Source organism: Anomaloglossus baeobatrachus, chromosome 1 (assembly GCF_048569485.1).
Source record: "Anomaloglossus baeobatrachus isolate aAnoBae1 chromosome 1, aAnoBae1.hap1, whole genome shotgun sequence".
Taxonomy (NCBI): domain Eukaryota; kingdom Metazoa; phylum Chordata; class Amphibia; order Anura; family Aromobatidae; genus Anomaloglossus; species Anomaloglossus baeobatrachus.
This window is the reverse complement of record NC_134353.1, coordinates 192,152,366-192,173,098: the sequence shown is the minus strand read 5'-3', so window position 1 is coordinate 192,173,098 and position 20,733 is coordinate 192,152,366. Positions and strand designations below refer to the sequence as shown.

Sequence of the window (20,733 nt, the reverse complement as noted above, 5' to 3'; positions counted from 1 at the left end):
GAGACCAGCGTTCTCTAGACCAGATGCTGGATACCGTAACAGGTAAGGGTTGCCCGCTTACGACCCAGCGAGTCAGACGTGCTACCTCACCTGGCGGCTCAGGTATTTCCTCCTTCTTCGACTGACGCGAGGACTGCGGTCTCCATGGATCCCTAACATGGTACGGCAGCAACTGTCATCAGGTCGCTTCCCAGTGACCAGTGAGTCTTCTCCTGCTTCAGACCACTCATTCAGGTAACCTGAAAGTAAGCCAGGATACCCTGGCCAGTTCTCTCTTCAAGCGATCTGCAGATTTTTCCTACCTCGCACCATACGGGTAACGTGATATTGAGGTAAGGCAACACGCGACCTTCTAATTGGGGGGTCTTGTGATTCACTCCCTGCAGCAACCACGGACCCTTTGACGCAGCACAGCAGCAGTAGCTCTCATTTGGTCGCCTCCCAGTGGCCTGGGACCTTCTCTGACCTCGCACCATTCCTCTTAGGTAGCCACATGGTAAGGTTTTTCCTCTCTTGACCGTACACTGGCTGCATCGCTTCTTGACGCAGCAGTCATTTGGGTCTTCAAATGAGGTAAGCAAGGTGCAGCTCTGTCCACTATCCAGTAGGTTGTCCGTTCTACTTCCTACCACCGTCCCCGGATGGTTCGTGGTAATTATGGTATCTGCCTATTCCTTGGTCTAGAACTGCCTTGGCCGCACCCCCCACTAGGGTTCCGACCAGGCACTGTAAAGGTTTAAAACCATATATCGTTACTTACATTTTCTCTCTTTCAGATAGAGATCAGATTTCCTTATTCCCTTCACGGTCAACAGGTGAAGTTAAGAACCAGACACAGGATCGTCTAACCAGTATTGATTCCACGGAGGACCAGCTTCACCAAGGGACTTCTAGTATCCTGACTGCCCAGTCCTTGGGCCCACTCTTCTGGACAAGCTGTAAGGTTTCATATAACTGTCTGTCTACTTTCCACAGCAGAATTCTTCAGGGAGCCCTGAATGCTCATACCACTGGGTGTTTCCACCCGAACACTCAACACTACAGCGACTGGTCCACGCCTGATCTGCCAATCTCAGTTAACACCTAGACATGACCTGCTTCCTTTTCAGGCCAAGAGGGGTCTTCTTTTCCCCTGCCCCGGGTCTCCCTCTGTATTCCCCCCTATCGTAGTCATTCGGGTTGGCTCTTGGGGACATGCTAGTTCTCTCCGATGCACATGACATACCAAATTCCGCGACCACTCGCCACCGCTTGGTCTCAGACGCTTGTGCATTCCTGCAAGTTCCTGCCAGACCATTTATACTCTCATATTCTCACTCATTTCCTTCCATTCGTCGTCACTCCTTGTTGTGACGTGATGACGCGTTCTATAATAAGAATTTTTCATTCATTCCTCCGTCATATCTTCCTTGCCACCTTCCAGGGATAGGCGTCACTCCCCTGGTCAGCTAGCGCTTCAGCCGACGACATAATCCGACCCCTTTCTCGGAGTCCCCTTCTAAAGGGTTCTTCCTTCTTCGACAGGTCTTGTGCCTTTTGTCATTCACAGGAGCCCTCTTCCATGGAGGTTCTCCTTCCCATAATTCACCGCAATGGTCACCCAGTACCCGATTCCAGGGTTCGAGTTTCCCAGTCACATCATTATAGATGCTAGGACTCCCTTCACGTCGTAGTGAGATTTGGTTCTTGGAATTCCTTGGTTCCTTAACCTTGTCATTTTTCCCCGAACCTCACAGGTTCTCTTGACCACTTACATACACAGGGGAACTATTTCCCATATTATTTTTCCCGCCTGCAGGCTGTTTCTTCCACTAGAGTAAGATCACTTCTCTCAGGTGCTGTGGAATCAACAGGTCAGGTCCCCCTATGGCGGAATCCCCTTCCACTTTTCTCAAATGCCTCGAATCCCTTGCTCCCTCTCAGGTGGTCGGTTTTCTGTTTAGTCATCCTGCGGCAATAATGGGCAAAGGTTCCTTTGGCCTCCGCTTACCTGGCACCTACCTCTACCAGGTGCCCCAGTCCGTCGCTCATTCTTCCTCTCTCAAACGTAGTATCAGGGCCTGTCGGGCCTTTTCTTCTTACCCTGACCTATCCCTGTCAGTCGCCTTAGTTCCTTAGCTTCTTATGTACAGGCCTCAGAGGATGCAGTTTCTCACTGATCATCCTATTACCCATGCATTTTACACTAGTTCTTAGTGCTCCCTAAGTACTCTAACTCCTCTCCTGTACTTCGGCCCCTGGCCGGGTAGGAGTTCCTTTCGGGGTCTAGGTCCAGGTTCCGGTCAAGTAATCTGGTCTCTCCTAACCCTGTTTTCGGGTTTTTTCTCTTCCCACCCTTGGGGACTGCTTTAGGACGTCCCATGGTTTCCTGTGTCCCCCAATGAAGCGATAAAGAAAAGTAGATTTTGGGTACTCACCGTAAAATCTCTTTCTTGGAGCCTTCACTGGGGGACACAGCACCCGCCCTTTTCTAAGACTTCAATGGATCCGGAATGTGCTAGTTTTCAAGCTTCTCCTCGTACTGCTTTTACACAAACTGATCTCCTCAGCTCCAGTCAGTGGGTGTATACTACGTGGGAGGAGTCAACTTTCTTATTTGCATAGTGTCACCTCCTAGCCCCAGCAGCATACACCCATGGTTTCCTGTGTCCCCCAATGAAGGCGCCAAGAAAGAGATTTTACGGTGAGTACCCAAAATCTACTTATTTTAAAAGTTTGATATTTTCCACTCTTAAACACTAGGGGGAGCAGCTGCTGAAATCCTACTGTAGAAATATATCTCACATTGCAACTGCAGTAAAAGTGGGCAGAATCTGATCTCTTGTGTGTGATGTCACCTCCCTCCCTTTCAATCTGGGTGTTTTCAAAAGGATAAGAGAGAATGAAGTTTAGGATCACAGTGAGGAGCCATTTTGTTGGTGACCGCAAAGTGATCCTAATATGTCTAAAGTGTCACCAAGGACCGCTGGCATAGCCACTGTATAAAACGCCCCAATGTATAATGCGCTCCATTCTACACCGCGCCCCCAGCTGTATTCCGCGCTCCTTGGTATTCTGCGCTCCGCTGTATACTGTGCTCCTCAGTATATCGTGCTCTGCTGTATATTATGCTCCGCTGTATACTGTGCCCCATTGAGCTGCTAGGAGTGGAGGCCCAAGATGAGCACACGAGAGGGGGTGGGGTTGGGGGGGGGCGAGAAAGGGTAGCGGTAAGGGTTGAGTGGTGGAGGCGGCCCTGGTACTCACACATCCTGCCTGGGTGACAAGGGGAAAGTGCAGCTGAGCTCCACAAAGATGGAGGTTATCTCCGCCCAGGGGGCATCCAGATCACAGCAGAAGCGGCCTGTGTATTACGTATAGTCGCAGCCCAACAACTGACTCTTATGCACAGGGGCTGCCGTATTTGAAGTAACTGCCGTTACACAAAGCAAATCCAAGATGGCAGCCTTTAGTGTTTCAGTAAAACTAGAATTAAATAAAAACTAAATAAACAGTGAATTTAATTTTGCATTAAAAATACTTGATTTCATAATTACTATTACAAAAAAAAAAAAAAAAAAACACAACACCTTCCCTTTAAGTGACTGTACCCCCCCACAGGACACTTACTTTAGCAGGGTTCTCCCCTTTAACTTCCACAGCTTCCAGCAGTTTCACAGTGCCAAATCCTTTCAGAACTTGACCGAACACCACGTGTTTCCCATCTAGATGGGGTGTGGGGACCGTTGTGATGAAGAACTGAGAACCGTTTGTATTGGGGCCGGCATTGGCCATACTGAGCAGGCCTTCCTTGTCATGCTGCATGGAGCAAAATAGGATTAGAACATTATGTAACATCTCACTAACCAAAGGCCTCTATGGAAAATCTCAGAAAGTACTATTTTTTTTTATTTTATCAGAAAGATGGAAAAAAAAATAAATGTCTACGACAAATTCCCCAGCAATTTAAATAGCAAGTCAATTTAATTTTAATTTCAGAAATGAATAGTACACGTGAAAATAAGCAGCTTTATAATATATCTCATCAGACAAATCTGCTTCTTTCTCTGCCAGAATTGATCAGTCATTATCAAAATTTTCATCTCTGAGGTAAAATCTGTATTCAGCGAAGACTTTCCCATTACTGAGATAGGAGATGGCAGTTAGTGCTGATGATATCCTATGATGATGAGAAGAGCTATATGCAGAGCTTTGCCTCCTTCCTCGTCTATCTACATGGAATCTCATCAGCACCAACTGCCATCCCCTATCTCAGTAATGGGAAAGTCTTCACTGAATACAGATTTCACCTCAGAATCAGAATTTTGATAATCACTGATCAATTATGGCAGAGAAAGAAGTAGATGTGTCTGATAGAAATAGATAACTGTAATATATCTTATGTGTACTATGGATTTATGAAAAGAAAATTCAAACTACGGGTACACTTCAAGACCTTAACCAAGAATCTGCAAAAACATTAGTGCATGCCCTCATCATCTCCCGCCTCGACTACTGCAACCTCCTGCTCTCTGGCCTCCCTTCCAACACTCTTGCACCCCTCCAATCTATCCTAAACTCTGCAGCCCGCTTAATCCACCTCTCCCCTTGCTACTCCCCAGCCTCGCCACTCTGCCAATCCCTTCACTGGCTTCCCATCGCCCAACGACTCCAGTTCAAAACATTAACGATGACATACAAAGCCATGCACAACCTGTCTCCTCCCTACATCTGTGACCTAGTCTCCCGGTACCTACCTGCACGCAACCTTAGATCCTCACAAGATCTCCTTCTCTGCTCCTCTCTTATCTCCTCTACCCACAATCGTGTACAAGATTTCTCCCGTGCATCCCCCATACTCTGGAACGCTCTACCTCAGCACATCAGACTCTCCACTACCGTGGAAAGCTTCAAGAGGAACCTCAAGACCCACCTCTTCCAACAAGCCTACAACCTACAATAGCCCTCAGCCCAGTAGACCACTGCGCAACCAGCTCTGTCCTCACCTATTGTACCATCACCCATTCCCTGTAGACTGTGAGCCCTCGCGGGCAGGGTCCTCTCTCCTCCTATACCAGTCTGTCTTGTACTGTTAATGATTGTTGTACGTATACCCTCTTTCACTTGTAAAGCGCCATGGAATAAATGGCGCTATAATAATAAATAATAATAATAATAATTATATTCTTCATACTGTGCAGACCGTGGGGCTGCAGCCCCTTTACCCACAATAGTTACGTCTGATACCTCTCAGCGTGACACAATATACCCTAGTTTACGTGCCCCGATTCTTTGGCACTGCTGAATGTCCCCAATTTCATTGTAGACAGAACTGTTTACCAGACTGACATGGACATGACATCTTTCCAAGCATCAGGCTCTGATCATCACAGTGAGCCTTGTGTATGTGACATGGATGACGTATTTATAGAAGACAAGCCCCTTTTATAAGGACATGACATACCTTGTAATGGAAGTTTTCATCCTCAAATTTCTCTCCGTAGATACTTTCACCACCAGTTCCATTTTGGTTTGAAAAGTCTCCGCCCTGGATCATAAACTTCTTAATAACTAAGAAAACAAAATATGGTACAGAACATAAAAGACTGTACACAGATAATGATCTCCCTTAAAAGGGGTACACCTTCAGAATAATTTAGAAAATAAAGAAATATTACTTGACCCATTTCCCTTCTCTGTTCCATCGCATATAGGCTGCAGCAGTGATGGTGCATCGATAGCGCTGAGCTATACACGGAGATCAGCAGCTCTGCCGGGGCAGAGGACAGCAGCTGCTGGCTTCAATGGAACCGGATTTTTAATCAAACTTTATATAAATAGTACTAATCCTTGCCTAATTGTCCCAGCATTTATTAGCACACAAACAGATCTTTTGAAAAGAAGTCTAAAGATTGTTTGAGATGCAAATGAGGGCTGTGACTAGTAGCAAGGGTATTTGTTCCCTGGTTAGTCAGCCCAATTAGCATGTTGAAAAAACTGTGGCTATAAAAAGTGCATATAGGGTCTTACCAGGATAACAACAGTTAAGGTCCAGTCACACATAACGAGATCGTTACTATGTCACAGTTTCCAGATCGTTAAGTCGTTGGTGAGATGTCACACAGTCATTTTCCCAACGACTTTAGTAACGATGCAGCGACCTGTATAACGATCTCGTTAGTTGTTGGGACCCTGTCACACAGCAGCTCTGTAACAATTCCGACCTCGAATAGGGGCGTAGTGTTTGACGCTGTAAGCCACATAGGCGTGCATATGCATTGCCTTTTCCACACCCCTCCGCTCCGACTGGTGGCCAATACTGCGTTCTGATTAGGCGGCCGGCCTAGAAGGCAATTTTGTATCACTACATCCTTTGTCCCTTTTTGAGCCTTGCTTTGAGGATAGAACCTGCGACTCCTCCCGGATTCATTCGTACTTTGTTCCCGGTTGCTTACTTGCTTTTCGGATGGAAGCTGCATCTGCACCCGGATTCATCCCTCCTTCGTTCCCGAGTGTTTGCTTACTGTTCTCAGCGACAACCAATCAGTGCAGAGGGGGCGCGGAAAAGGTGACGCAACTACACGCCTACGTGTCACACTTTAAGTTCTCATCTAGGTCGTTAACGAGATCGTTGGTAGGTGTCAAACATACAGATCCATCCTGCCCAGCAGGACTCCAACGAGCAAAAAAATGGCCCAGGACATTCAGCAACGACCAATGATCTCACAGCAGGGGGCGGATCGTTGGTACGTGTCAAACATAAGGAGACCACTGGTGAAGTCGTTGTTACGTCACAGAAACTGTGACAGAGCAAAGATGTCGTTAGCGATCTCGTTATATGTGAAGTGGCCTTAAGGGTTAATGAAATCATTTTTGGTGGATTTATGAAGGAGAGGGGTTATCTCCGAAACACAGAATAAACCACCCTGCATTGCTCTTATTTGGAATTAACTCTTTATTGGCACAGCAGCGTGGACATTTTTCCACTTTTTATCCTTTTTTCCCCCCATGCATTTAGCATGCTAGCGCGCCCCTGTGGGTGTGCCAACTGTACAACAGCCAGCGCAGCTTTGAACCCGTCAGTTTTCAGCTTCTTTAAAGGGAACCTGTCAGCAGATTTGGGGCCTATGAGCTGCGGCCACCACCAGTGGGCTCTTATATATTGTATTCTAAAGAGCTGTATATAACAGCCCAGGCCGCTGTGTAGAATGTAAAAAAACACTTTATAATACTCACCTAGGTGGGCGCGTCCTACGTCATGCACAGAGGCCGGTATTGAGGTGCACGGGACTTCAATGCCGGCGAGTGTGGATGACGTAGGACACGTTATGCACCCAGACTTCAGAAAAAGGACTAAGATGGCTGAAAAAGGAGACGCCGGTCCTGGAGAACAGCGCCACCCAGCTGACCAGTCTGCACCACACCGAACCCCTAGGTGAGTATTATAAAGTCCTTTTTATGTTCTACACAGCAGCCTGGGCTCTTATATACAGCGTGTTAGATTGCTGTATATAAGAGCCCACTGGTGGTGGCCGCAGGTTATAGTCACCAAATCTGGTGACAGGTTCCCTTTAACACCGGGTGTATGTGTCCCGTCTACAAATAGGAGTAGTGTGCATGAGCAGAAGTGTGGACGACTTCCAGTCATGAGCAGAAAGCGACTTTGAAGTCAGAGTACATACACTCTGTGTCAAAAGGAGCTCAATACTAACAGGTACAAAGCCGATCACATGTGCAGCTTTGTATCGCGTGGCCATGACGCTGGGCACTGTAAAGTAGATTATCATGGCCACAGGGATGGGTTAACATGCCAAGTGGGCCAACTAGCTGGGAACTAACGCCCCTGCGACTAGTCACAGCCCTGATTAGCATCTCATAAAGGATCTTTAGAAATAGTATTTCTAAAGATCCTTTATGTGGCCACTATATGCTGGGACTGTTAGGTGCACTGGGACCTCACAGGTTCCCTCTAATATGACAGATGCAATTGAAATGTAGCGTTTCAGGTTGGACACAGATATCCTGCGAAATGTTTAGGAATTACAACCATTTCTCTACAAAGCCTCCTCACTTCAGGGGCTAAAAAGTGATTGGATAAAGTAACTTTACCATAAATAAAATGCTCATTTTTATCCTTTGTAGAGAATCCTTTGCAAACAATGACTGCCTGAAGTCTGGAAGCCATGGACGTCACCATTCCTGGTTTCCTTGTTTGTGATACTTTGTCGGTCTTTACTGCAGCAGACTTCAGTTGTTGCTTGTTTGTGGGTCTTTCTGCCTTACGTTTTGTCTTAAGCATGTGAAATATAGCTCAATGGCGTTGAAATCTGGTGATTGACTCTGCCATAGCAGAAAATGTCACTTCTTTCCCTTAAAAGGTTTTTTCACCAAATTTTCACCCCTCTTTGTCATAAGTCATAGTTCTTCTAAACAATACAATACCTTTTTGTAATATACTTCTATGGGATGTATAGCTTCTATGAGCACATTTCAGCAGGGATTACATAGTATGGTGGCTCAGTGGTTAGCACTCCAGTCTTGCAGTGCTGGGGTCCTGGGTTCAAATCCCACCAAGGACACCATCTGCAATGAGTTTGTATGTTCTCCCCGTGTTTGCATGGGTTTCCTCGGGGTTCTCCGGTTTCCTCCCACACTCCAAAAGACATACAGATTGGGGCTCACAATCTAGAGTCCCTATGGGGACAGTATTGCCAATGTATGTAAAGCGCTGTGAAATTAATAGCGCTATATAAATGAATAAAATTATTATTAAAATTATTAATTATAGTACTGGATTGTTCTGCAGATTCTTCTTCCTCCTCTTATGACTGATATTTCTTTTCCGGCATAGAAATCAGATAAAACGAAAGGCAGTTGTCACTGGGCTTCTGATAGTGGGTGTGAACATTTTGGAGTGAATCACAATTCTTGCTCATGCAAGCTGAGTTGAGTTTCTTTCAGCAGTAACAGCAGAGGCTGACACCTAGTGAAGTGCTGCGATCTGCATTTCAAAAGCAAAGGGTTTAGGTAAGCAAATCACTGATCTGGACAGTTGAAAAAAAGCTTAAAATTTGCTAACAAATAGTGACAGGGCCATACTGGCCAACTGGCAATTGCCAGATGGGCTAGTACCTACCCAGGGCTGCCTGTTCTGACACTTTTTTATCTCAATATCTTCAGCAGCACAGGATGGAGAATAGAGGGGGCGAACCAAGTGCTGTTTTACAAGCTGCAGCAATGCATGATGGACTTTGTAGTATTAGCACACAGTAAGCCAGGGAAGAGGAAAATATCGACGTAAACATCAAAGCTGCTGCTGGCAGACACCAAGTGATGTAGTGGATAGAGTCTTTAAACTCCTGGGTTGATTTTGCAGGATGTTTTGGGTCACTGACCATTTGTACTGTGAAGTGCTGTCTAATCAACTCTGCTGCATTTGGTTGAATCTGAGTAGACAGTAGAGCCCTGTACACTTCAAAATTCATCCAGCTGCTTCTGTCTTCAGTCACATCATCAATAAACACTGTTGACATAGAGAAATGAAGGAAAGCGATCCAGCTGAGTGACCAGGTGATTTATTCAGTGCAGTACAGACATGGCATAGTAGCATTTCTGAGGTGCGGTGAGGTCAGACGTGGGTGAGCTGGATTCCATCACACTGTTGACATAAAGCCATAGGAAGGAATCAATGCCCGGCCATTACACTGCCTCCACCATGTGTTACAGAGGATGTGGTATGCTTTAGATCAGGAGCTGTTCCAAGCAGTCTCCATAATTTCTTCTTCCCAACATTCTGGTAAAAGTTGATCTTAGTTTCAACTGTCAAAAGAATACTTCCCAGAACTGGGACAGCTTACGTAGGTGTTTTTGGTAATGTCTAGTCTGGCCGGCTACAAGAAACCGGGTTTCAGACTGCTGTCCTTAATCATTGCATGTAAAGAAGGGAATTTTGTTACTTACCGTAAATTCCTTTTCTTCTAGCTCTTATTGGGAGACCCAGACGATTGGGGTATAGCTACTGCCTCCGGAGGCCACACAAAGCACTACACTAAAAAGTGCAAGGCCCCTCCCCTTCTGGCTATACCCCCCCGTGGTATCACGGGTTCTCCAGTTTTAGTGCCAAAGCAAGAAGGAGGAAAGCCAATAACTGGTTTAAACAAATTAACTCCGAGTAACATCGGAGAACTGAAAAACCGTTCAACATGAACAACATGTGTACCCGCAAACAACAAAAACATCCCGAAGGACAACAGGGCGGGTGCTGGGTCTCCCAATAAGAGCTAGAAGAAAAGGAATTTACGGTAAGTAACAAAATTCCCTTCTTCTTCAGCGCTCTATTGGGAGACCCAGACGATTGGGACGTCCAAAAGCTGTCCCTGGGTGGGTAAAGAAATACCTCATGTTAGGGCTGCAAAACAGCCCTCCCCTACGGGGGTGTCACTGCCGCCTGCAGGACTCTTCTACCTAAGCTGGCATCCGCCGAAGCATAGGTATGCACCTGATAATGCTTGGTGAAAGTGTGCAGACTGGACCAGGTAGCTGCCTGGTACACTTGTTGAGCCGAAGCCTGGTGTCGTAATGCCCAGGACGCACCCACGGCTCTGGTTGAGTGGGCTTTTAGCCCTGAAGGAACCGGAAGCCCCGCAGAACGGTAGGCCTCTAGAATTGGTTCTTTGATCCATCGAGCCAGGGTGGCTTTAGAAGCCTGCAACCCCTTGCGCGGACCAGCGACAAGGACAAAAAGTGCATCGGAACGGCGCATGGGCGCCGTGCGGGAAATGTAGAGTCTGAGTGCTCTCACCAGATCTAACAAACGTAAGTCCTTTTCATACCGGTGAACCGGATGAGGACAAAAGGAAGGCAAGGATATATCCTGATTAAGATGAAATGAGGATACGACCTTAGGGAGAAACTCCGGAATGGGGCGCAGCACTACCTTGTCCTGGTGGAACACCAGGAAGGGAGCCTTGGATGACAGAGCTGCCAGCTCAGACACTCGCCGAAGCGATGTGATCGCAACGAGAAACGCCACCTTCTGTGACAGGCGAGAAAGGAAACTTCCTTCAGAGGCTCGAAAGGCGGCTTCTGGAGAGCAACTAATACCCTGTTGAGATCCCATGGATCTAACGGCCGCTTGTACGGGGGTACGATATGACAGACCCCCTGTAGGAACGTGCGCACCTTAGAAAGACGTGCTAGACGCTTCTGAAAAAAAACACGGATAGTGCCGAGACTTCCCCCTTAAGGAAGCCGAGCGACAAGCCCTTTTCTAACCCCGATTGCAGGAAGGAAAGAAAAGTAGGCAATGCAAATGGCCAGGGAGACACTCCCTGAGCCGAGCACCAGGTTAAGAAAATCTTCCACGTTCTGTGGTAGATCTTAGCAGAGGTGGACTTCCTAGCCTGTTTCATGGTGGCAACGACCCCTTGGGATAATCCTGAAGACGCTAGGATCCAGGACTCAATGGCCACACAGTCAGGTTCAGGGCCGCAGAATTCCGATGGAAAAACGGCCCTTGGGACAGTAAGTCTGGCCAGCCTGGTAGTGACCACGGTCGGCCGACCGTGAGATGCCACAGATCCGGGTACCACGATCTCCTCGGCCAGTCTGGGGCGACGAGTATGACGCGGCTGCAATCGGATCTGATTTTTTGCGCAGTACTCTGGGCAAGAGTGCCAGAGGTGGAAACACATATGTGAGCCGGAACTGCGACCAATCTTGCACTAAGGCGTCTGCCGCCAGAGCTCTGTGATCGCGCGATCGTGCCATAAATGCCGGGACCTTGTTGTTGTGCCGAGACGCCATTAGGTCGACGTCCGGCACCCCCCAGCGGCGACAGATTTCCTGAAACACGTCCGGGTGAAGGGACCATTCCCCTGCGTCCATACCCTGGCGACTGAGGAAGTCTGCTTCCCAGTTTTCTACGCCCGGGATGTGAACTGCGGATATGGTGGATGCTGTGTCCTCCACCCACATGAGGATTCGCCGGACTTCCTGGAAGGCTTGCCGACTGCGCGTCCCTCCTTGGTGGTTGATGTATGCCACCGCTGTGGAGTTGTCCGACTGGATTCGGATCTGCTCTCTTTCTAGCCACTGCTGGAAAGCTAGTAGGGTAAGATACCCTGCCCCGATTTCCAGAACATTGATCTGAAGGGTGGACTCCTGCTGAGTCCACGTCCCCTGAGCCCTGTGGCGGAGACAAACTGCTCCCCACCCTGACAGACTCGTATCTGTCGTGACCACTGCCCAGGATGGGGGTAGGAAGGATCTTCACTGTGACAATGAGGTGGGAATAAGCCACCATTGCAGAGAGTCCTTGGCCGTCTGGGAAAGGGAGACTTTCCTGTCCAGGGAGGTTGACTGCCCGTCCCATTGGCGGAGAATGTCCCCTTGCAGTTGGCGCAGATGAAACTGCGCAAAGGGAACTGCCTCCATGGCTGCCACCATCTTCACTAGGAAGTGCATGAGGCGCCTTAAGGGGTGCGACTGGCCTTGAAGGAGAGACTGCACCTCTGTTTGCAGTGAACGCTGCTTGTTCAGCGGAAGCTTCACTATCGCTGATAGAGTGTGAACTCCATGCCGAGATACGTTAGTGATTGAGTCGGTGACCGATTTGACCTTGCCAAATTGATGATCCACCCGAAAGTCTGGAGAGTCTCCAGCGTAACATTCAGGCTGCGTTGTCATGCCTCGAGGGAGGGTGCTTTGACGAGTAGATCGTCCAAGTAAGGGATCACCGGGTGTCCCTGAGAGTGCAAGACTGCTACCACTGCTGCCATGACCTTGGTGAACACCCGTGGGGCTGTCGCCAGACCGAATGGCAGAGCTACGAACTGAAGATGGTCGTCTCCTATCACAAAACGTAGAAAACGTTGGTGCTCCGTAGCAATTGGCACGTGGAGATAGGCATCTTTGATGTCTGTTGAGGCAAGGAAGTCTCCTCGAGACATTGAGGTAATGACGGATCGGAGGGATTCCATCCGGAACCGCCTGGCGTTCGCATGCTTATTGAGCAGTTTTAGGTCCAGAACAGGACGGAAGGAGCCGTCCTTTTTTGGAGCCACAAAGAGATTGGAGTACAAACCCTCGCCCTCGTTCCTGAGGGGGGACAGGGATCACCACTCCTTCTGCTCTTAGAGCGTCCACCGCCTGCAGCAGGGCATCTGCTCGGTGGGGAGGTGGGGCCGTTCTGAAGAATGGAGTCGGAGGACGAGAACAGAACACTGTCCTGTGCACGTGAGCACAATGTCCGTCACCCACCGGTCTGTGACCTGTGGCAGCTAAATGTCGCCAAAGGCGGGGGAGTCTGCCATCAACCGCGGATGCGGAGAGAGAGAGAGAGCTGAGAGTCATGAGGAGACCGCCTTGGTAGCGGTTCCTCCGGCTGCCTTCCTTGGGCGTGATTGAGCCCGGCCGGAATCTGAGCCCGTCTGAGGTTTTGTAGCCCTTTTGCACGAGGACAATTGGGACCTGCCCGAGCTTGGGAAGGACCGAAACCTCGACTGTACTTTTAGGACAGCATTAATAGGGTAAGTCGCAGTGCAGACATTGCGGAGTTACGGACGCCTCTGCGGTACAGATGTACATGTGCTCAAGGCCAGCTGCGCAAGAACAGCTGAAAAGGTTAGGTTGCCTATACGGCTGTGAATGCCGGAGCAACCGACACGCCGATAGCCTCCTAGACAGATTTCAACCAGAGTCCATCTGTCTGTGAATGGCATCTTTAAGTGAAGCCCCATCTCCAGAGCAACTATGGCTCTAGACGCAAGCCTGGAGATTGGAGAATCCACCTTTGGACCCTGGGTCCAGCGCTTGACCACGTCAGGGGAAAAGGGATAACGTGTATCTTAAAAACGTTTGGAGAAGACGCTTATCTGGTAAGCGTGGTGTTTCTGGACTGCTTCTCTGAAGTCAGCGTGGCCAGAAAAATACTCAATATCCGTTTGAGATACTGAAAAGGGACTTCTCCTGCTGTGAAGCTGACTCCTCCACTGGGGGAGCTGAGGGAGAAAGATCCAACCTTCCATTGATGGACGCTATAGGATCATTCCGTATGGCGTTACCATCCGGTGTATCCGGATTGATAGCGATGTCAGGATCAAAGTCCTGGAGAGCTGCCTTATCATACAGAGAGTCCTCCTGGGACCCCCCCGTTCCAAATGAGGTTGGTCAGGAAGATTGCCCATGGCCTGTCTGGACTGCAAGTCTCTATCTTATGACAATATATCTGTCGAAACTGCAACTCCGTCCCTGTCCTTGGACAGGGATGACAGGTGGTTTCTTTGGCCACGACTAGTAGAGACCCCGGCAGACGAAGTGCTAGAGACCCCGGCAGACGAAGTGCTACAGGGGAGCATGCACACAATGGGACGGTGTCATGAACAGCATCCCATGTAGTAAAAACAGCACTGAAAATCTGTGTTGCTTTTTTGCCGCTGCCGACTAGCCATCTAGAAGTATATAGCCAAGATTGGTGACCGTACAGTGCAATGTATAGCATACAAGCATAAAGTACAAATGAACACTGCAGCACAAGCAATACAAGCAGCATAGAAGCCTGTGCCCTGGCACCTCTGCTCTTCTGCTGCTGTAGACTAGTCATCTAGGGGAATATAGCCCAGAAGAGTGACCATACAGTGCAATGTATAGCATACAAGCACAAGTACAAATGCACACTGCAGCCCATGCAATACAAGCAGCATAGAAAAAAACCTGTGCCCCAGCACCCTTGGTTTTCTGCTGCTGTAGTCTAGCCATTCCAGGAGAATATAGCTAAGACTAGCGACTGTACAGTGCAGTGTATAGCATACAAGCATAAACACAAATGAACACTTCAGTACGTGCAATACAAGCAGCCTAGAAAGCCTGTGCCTTAGCACACCTGCTTTCCTGCTGCTGATGTGTCGCTCTCCAAGCGGGCATATAGCGACCTATGCAGTTAAAATACACATGTACACACTGCAGTATATATTGGGGTCAGCACTATGTGTGCCGCTTACCGCCCGCCTATAAGCGGGTGTATGGTCGCCACCGTCCTGCCTGGTTGCCGAAAGTCCGAGCTCGGACTGCAGTAATGGCTGCCGGCGTCTTCCCCAGCTCGTGTGAGGAGGGGCGGGCCGTGGGCGTGCCCCAAGTCAGAGCGGGAATCCGGCGTCCGACAGTGTGCAGTGAGAGGGCTGGAGCATGTAAATAAGGCTCAGCCCTCGGCGCTGCTGATTGCTCAGCGTCTGTCCCCTTCCCTGAGTGACAGGGAGGGGGCGGGAACGAAGCGGCACTAGGCCGCAGAAGCCGGGGACTGGATTTATAAGCGCCGCCGCCGTAAAAGCGTGGTCGGCGCCCAGTCCCCGGCGAACTACAAGTCCCAGCCGCGCCGCCGCTCCCGGAGCGTCCGGCGCGGTAGTTCCCAATACACAAAGTCACTCAGCAAAGCTGCAGTGACTGTAACCCTTTACTGTCCCCGGCGCACTAGCACACCCAGCAAGTCTGGAGTGTGCTGTGCCTGTGTGTACGGGGACACAGAGTACCTGTAATGGTGCAGGGCCATGTCCCTGAACGGTACTCCAGCTCCGTATCCAGCAGGTTCAAATGGGTCTGTGGATGGAGCCCGGCGTCAGAGCTTTGAGGCCGGCAGGATCCCACTTCCTCAGAGCCCCCCAGGGGGATGTGGAAGGAAAGCAGCATGTGGGCTCCAGCCTCCGTACCAGCAATAGGTACCTCAACCTTACAACACCATCAACGGGTGAGAAGGGAGCATGCTGGGGGCCCTATATGGGCCCTCTTTTCTTCCATCCGAAATAGTCAGCAGCTACTGCTGACTAAAATCTGTGGAGCTATGCATGGATGTCTGACCTCCTTCGCACAAAGCTTGAAAACTGGAGAACCCGTGATACCACGGGGGGGTATAGCCAGAAGGGGAGGGGCCTTGCACTTTTTAGTGTAGTGCTTTGTGTGGCCTCCGGAGGCAGTAGCTATACCCCAATCGTCTGGGTCTCCCAATAGAGCGCTGAAGAAAAAAACATTAATAAGAGTCTTATGTCATATCTTGCCAAACACATTTAATCATAGTCCTTTCCCAAATATCGTTGCTGCTGCAGGTACAATGTTGTTCGTCGTTCCTGCGGCAGCACACATCGCTATGTGTGACACCGCAGAAACGACGAACATCTCCTTACCTGCGTCCACCGGCAATAAGGAAGGAGGTGGGCGGCATGTTCCGGCTGCTCATCTCCGCCCCTCCTTTGCTATTGGACGGCTGCCGTGTGACGTCGCTGTGATGCTGCACAAACTGCCCCCCTTAGAAAGGAGGCGGATCGCCGGCCAGAGCGACGTCGCAGGGAAGGTAAGTCCGTGTGACGGGCGTTAGCGATGTTGTGCGCCACGGGCAGCGATTTGCCTGTGATGCACAACCGACGGGGGCAGGTACACTCGCTAGCGATATTGATACCGATACCGCAGCGTGTAAAGTACCCTTTACTCTAATTAGGATGTTAACCTTCAAATTAAAGCCAAAAGTCTGCACTTTAATCCCATATTGATTATATAACTGTATCTTGAATGTGTTTTGGTGAAAAGCTAAAATGGCAAAACATTTCTAGACCCAACTGTACTTCTTTCCCTCTCCCAGAATTTATCCAGTGTGAAAAACAGCCGAAATCCTCCTTGCTCTGACAAGAGAGACTCATCTCACTGAGAAATCATGTGTCAAAGCCCACTATACTCTATGAAGAAAGAACCAGTAGAGAGGAAAAAGGAGAGAGACTCTGAAAGATTGTGCTGAGCTTTCTAACAAGTCTTTTACCTCACCCAAAACTGCTGTATGATTTCATAAATGCTGTTGCAGTTTCTCTGTGTGCTAAACAGGAATGAAGAGCAGGAATCTCTGTGTATAGACAGATAATTGCAGCTCAGAGTGGAAAACTGGTGAAAATGAAGGAAACGAGTCATGTAATGGCAATTCTTGATGTAGACACAGAGCCCTTCAGTGATTAGCTGCAGCAGGTAATATAGCAGCACCAAAGACACCAAGGCAGGTTCTTTTACAACCAACTGAGCCGGCAGGAAAGTGTCCCGAAAGGGGAAAACCCCTTTATAATCTGAAGTGTGGGAAATGAAACGGCACGGCTGTATCAGAGACTTAGCATTATAGCAATCGGTGACAAGTTGACTTGAACCACTTACTTCTATGAAAGGGGCATCCTTTAAAGTGAAGAGGCTTCCCGGTGGTCTTTCCTAATCCTTTTTCACCTGTACACAGTGCTCGGAAATTTTCAGCAGTTTTTGGAACGACATCAGCGAATAGTTCCATCACAATTCGGCCAACTAAAATGAAACATAAAAAGCAAGACAATCAGGGGTAAAAAAGTGATCAGAGGTTATCTGCCCTACACTGTAATCAGAAAGCCGAAACGGCAAGAGTACAAAGCAAACAATGAAGATCCTGACGCTAAAAGTGCAGCTACATGGAGGAGGCAGCAGCTGTCCACAAAGCTGACAGCGTAAGCAGTGCATCGAGGAACAAGTGAGAGCGCTCTGTAAGGCCTCTTTCACACGCACGTGCCTCCGGTACGTGTTTGGGAGTTTTCTCACGTACCGGAGACACGTACACACGTAGACCTATGTATTCCTATTGTTTTGGACACATGTATTTTTGCACGGAACGTGTGTCTGTTCCGTACTTGCGTGTATCCATGTGTTTCTCATGCAGACATGTCCGTTTTCTCTCCGGCATCATGGGTGTCACACGTAATGCAAACTGACAACACGGATGTGTTCCGTGTGACACGCACCGGAGAAAAGACGTGTGTGAGAAAAAAAAACAAAAAACTGTACTCCCCTTCTCCTGCCCTCCTGTCTCTGCCGCTGCTGTCACTTGCTGCCGACTGCCGCTCATTTTGAAACAGCAGAAAAAAAGTCTTCAAATTTGCCTTATATTACATCATATCCCATGGCCCAAGAACCACCAACACCGAAAGTTGCACATAGAAAAACTTTAATTGGTTGGGTCAAGCATATAAATATTACATGGGATATAAAAAATTGTGACAAGTAAAAAGGTTAAATGACACATAAGAGCGAATAAAGAACCCCATGTGGGGCTGCATGGATCAACTTAGGTGCACACAAAAGGGTGTACTCCCAGCAGGGCCAGTGTAAGTGCCTTTTACAAAAAACATATGTTCACCTAATCAAGAACTCTAAGCACATTCCAGATAAATGCACAGGAATATATTCCCAGCAGAGCCAGTGTAAGTGCCTATACAAAAGATAAATTCACAGTAAGTGACAGAATAACACTTAAGTAAATGACAATAGGCATGTTACTCACACACATCATCCGGTGAACAGGGATATGTTCCCAGCAAGGTCAGTGTAAATGCCATTGCAATAAACAAGTTCACAGTAAGTGACAGTGTAACACTTTAGTACATGAGCATAGGCACATTACCCAGACATCTAGTCCAATGGACAGGGGTATATTCCCAGCAGGGCCAGTGTAAGTGCCTATACCATAAAAATGTTCACAGCAAATGACAGAACAACACTTTAGTAAATAACAATAGGCACATACCACAAACACATAGTCCAAAGGACAGGGAAGTATTCCCAGCAAGATCAATATAAGTGCCTTTCCAGGTTCACAGTAATGACAGGATAACACTTAGTAAATGATCATAGGCACATTACCCAAGCACATAGCCCGGTGGAAATTCCACCAATTATAGCACTCACATGCAGTCACACAAGGGGAAAAAAGTCCCAATACGTATTTCGTGGTGACTTCCTCAGGGGACCATGAAGTCACCACGAAATACGTATTGGGACTTTTTTTCCCCTTGTGTGACTGCATGTGAGTGCTATAATTGGTGGAATTTCCACCGGGCTATGTGCTTGGGTAATGTGCCTATGATCATTTACTAAGTGTTATCCTGTCATTACTGTGAACCTGGAAAGGCACTTATATTGATCTTGCTGGGAATACTTCCCTGTCCTTTGGACTATGTGTTTGCGGTATGTGCCTATTGTTATTTACTAAAGTGTTATTCTGTCATTTGCTGTGAACATTTTTATGGTATAGGCACTTACACTGGCCCTGCTGGGAATATACCCCTGTCCATTGGACTAGATGTCTGGGTAATGTGCCTATGCTCATGTACTAAAGTGTTACACTGTCACTTACTGTGAACTTGTTTATTGCAATGGCATTTACACTGGCCTTGCTGGGAACATATCCCTGTTCACCGGACGATGTGTGTGGGTAACATTCCTATTGTCATTTACTTAAGTGTTATTCTGTCACTTACTGTGAATTTATCTTTTGTATAGGCACTTACACTGGCTCTGCTGGGAATATATTCCTGTGCATTTATCTGGAATGTGCTTAGAGTTCTTGATTAGGTGAACCTGCGTTTTGTAAAAGGCACCTACACTGGCCCTGTTGGGAGTACACCCTTTTGTGTGCACCTAAGTTGATCCATGCAGCCCCACATGGGGTTCTTTATTCGCTCTTATGTGTCATTTAACCTTTCTACTTGTCACAATGTTTTATATCCCATGTAATATTTATATGCTTGACCCAACCAATTAAAGTTTTTCTATGTGCAACTTTCGGTGTTGGTGGTTCTTGGGCCATGGGATATGATGTAATATAAGGCAAATTTAAAGACTTTTTCTGCTGTTTCAATATGTTCCTGAAGTTGTTGCCTTTTACCTTATATAAGTCTGTTTTAACTGTCCTGGTTGTTGCCGACTGCCGCTCATTGAATATTCACTTCACGGCACCCGGAAGCAGCAGCAGCGGAGAGTCGGCAGGGCTGGAGACCGAAGATCAGCATCACGGACAGCACCGCCAGGGAGAGGTGAGCAGAACATTCCATTCTCCCGTGTGTTATCACGGATAACACATGGAGAACACACGTGTGCCATAAACACGGCTCACCAAGGGGAAAACACACCTCTGACACGTCCGTGAAAGCGTGCGTGGTTTTTCACGGACATGCGAGAGGCCTTAGAAAGCTTATCCCGTGGACCATACCAGGATAAATATATTCGTCAATGGGTAGGAAATAGCAGCTGATCAAGGGAACAAAGGATCCAGGATGGTGAAATCCCATATAAACCCAGCCTTCCTGCTGGGCGGCCATACACTTTACATGGCCAGGTGAAATCCCATATAAACCCAGCCTTCCTGCTGGACGGCCATACACTATACATGGCCAGGTGAAATCCCATATAAACCCAGCCTTCCTGCTGGGCGGCCATACACTATACATGGCCAGGTGAAATCCCATATAAACCCAGCCTTCCTGCTGGGCGGCCATACACTATACATGGCCAGGTGAAATCCCATATAAACCCAGCCTTCCTGCTGGGCGGCCATACACTATACATGGCCAGGTGAAATCCCATATAAACCCAGCCTTCCTGCTGGGCGGCCATACACTATACATGGCCAGGTGAAATCCCATATAAACCCAGCCTTCCTGCTGGGCGGCCATACACTATACATGGCCAGGTGAAATCCCATATAAACCCAGCCTTCCTGCTGGGCGGCCATACACTATACATGGCCAGGTGAAATCCCATATAAACCCAGCCTTCCTGCTGGGCGGCCATACACTATACATGGCCAGGTGAAATCCCATATAAACCCAGCCTTCCTGCTGGGCGGCCATACACTATACATGGCCAGGTGAAATCCCATATAAACCCAGCCTTCCTGCTGGGCGGCCATACACTATACATGGCCAGTAACAG

The 20,733-nt window shown here is 48.2% G+C and overlaps 1 protein-coding gene across 1 annotated transcript in view; it reads right to left on the bottom strand.

Annotated features, from left to right (window-relative positions):
* The window catches only part of PPID (peptidylprolyl isomerase D), a 43,362-nt gene that overhangs the window by 21,406 nt on the left and 1,223 nt on the right, over positions 1-20,733 (bottom strand). Inside the window, exons 2-4 of the mRNA XM_075347514.1 lie at positions 17,158-17,298; positions 5,444-5,550; positions 3,610-3,798 (exon numbers count right to left, since the gene is read on the bottom strand). Coding sequence (XP_075203629.1) covers positions 3,610-3,798; positions 5,444-5,550; positions 17,158-17,298 — 437 coding nt within the window. The remainder of the gene's footprint in view (positions 1-3,609; positions 3,799-5,443; positions 5,551-17,157; positions 17,299-20,733) is intronic.